This window comes from Eimeria mitis, genomic scaffold, assembly GCF_000499745.2.
Source record: "Eimeria mitis Houghton genomic scaffold, Emh_scaff4435, whole genome shotgun sequence".
Taxonomy (NCBI): domain Eukaryota; phylum Apicomplexa; class Conoidasida; order Eucoccidiorida; family Eimeriidae; genus Eimeria; species Eimeria mitis.
Window position 1 is genome coordinate 2,734 of NW_013572750.1, and position 241 is coordinate 2,974.

Sequence of the window (241 nt, forward strand, 5' to 3'; positions counted from 1 at the left end):
GCAGCAAACGTGTTGCTGCACAGCAGCAGCAACTGCTGAAGGCTTTGCTTCTAGAATGTAGGGATATCAAACCCCGTGCTGCTGCTGCTGCTGCTGCTGCTGCTTCTGCTGCTGCTGCTGCAGGTGACAGTTGTCGTGCTGCCCGTACAGCTCCTGCAGCAGCAGCAGCAACAGCAGCAGCAGCAGCAGCAGCAACAGTTTATGTTGTTGCTGTTTGGCGTTGGGGGCCCCCTAAGGTTTT

At 56.4% G+C, this 241-nt stretch overlaps 1 protein-coding gene across 1 annotated transcript in view; it reads left to right on the plus strand.

Annotated features, from left to right (window-relative positions):
• The window catches only part of EMH_0075130 (uncharacterized protein), a gene marked incomplete at both ends in the record, with an annotated part of 2,887 nt that overhangs the window by 136 nt on the left and 2,510 nt on the right, over nt 1–241 (plus strand). The window contains 2 exons of the mRNA XM_013499556.1: nt 1–57; nt 151–239. Coding sequence (XP_013355010.1) covers nt 1–57; nt 151–239 — 146 coding nt within the window. The remainder of the gene's footprint in view (nt 58–150; nt 240–241) is intronic.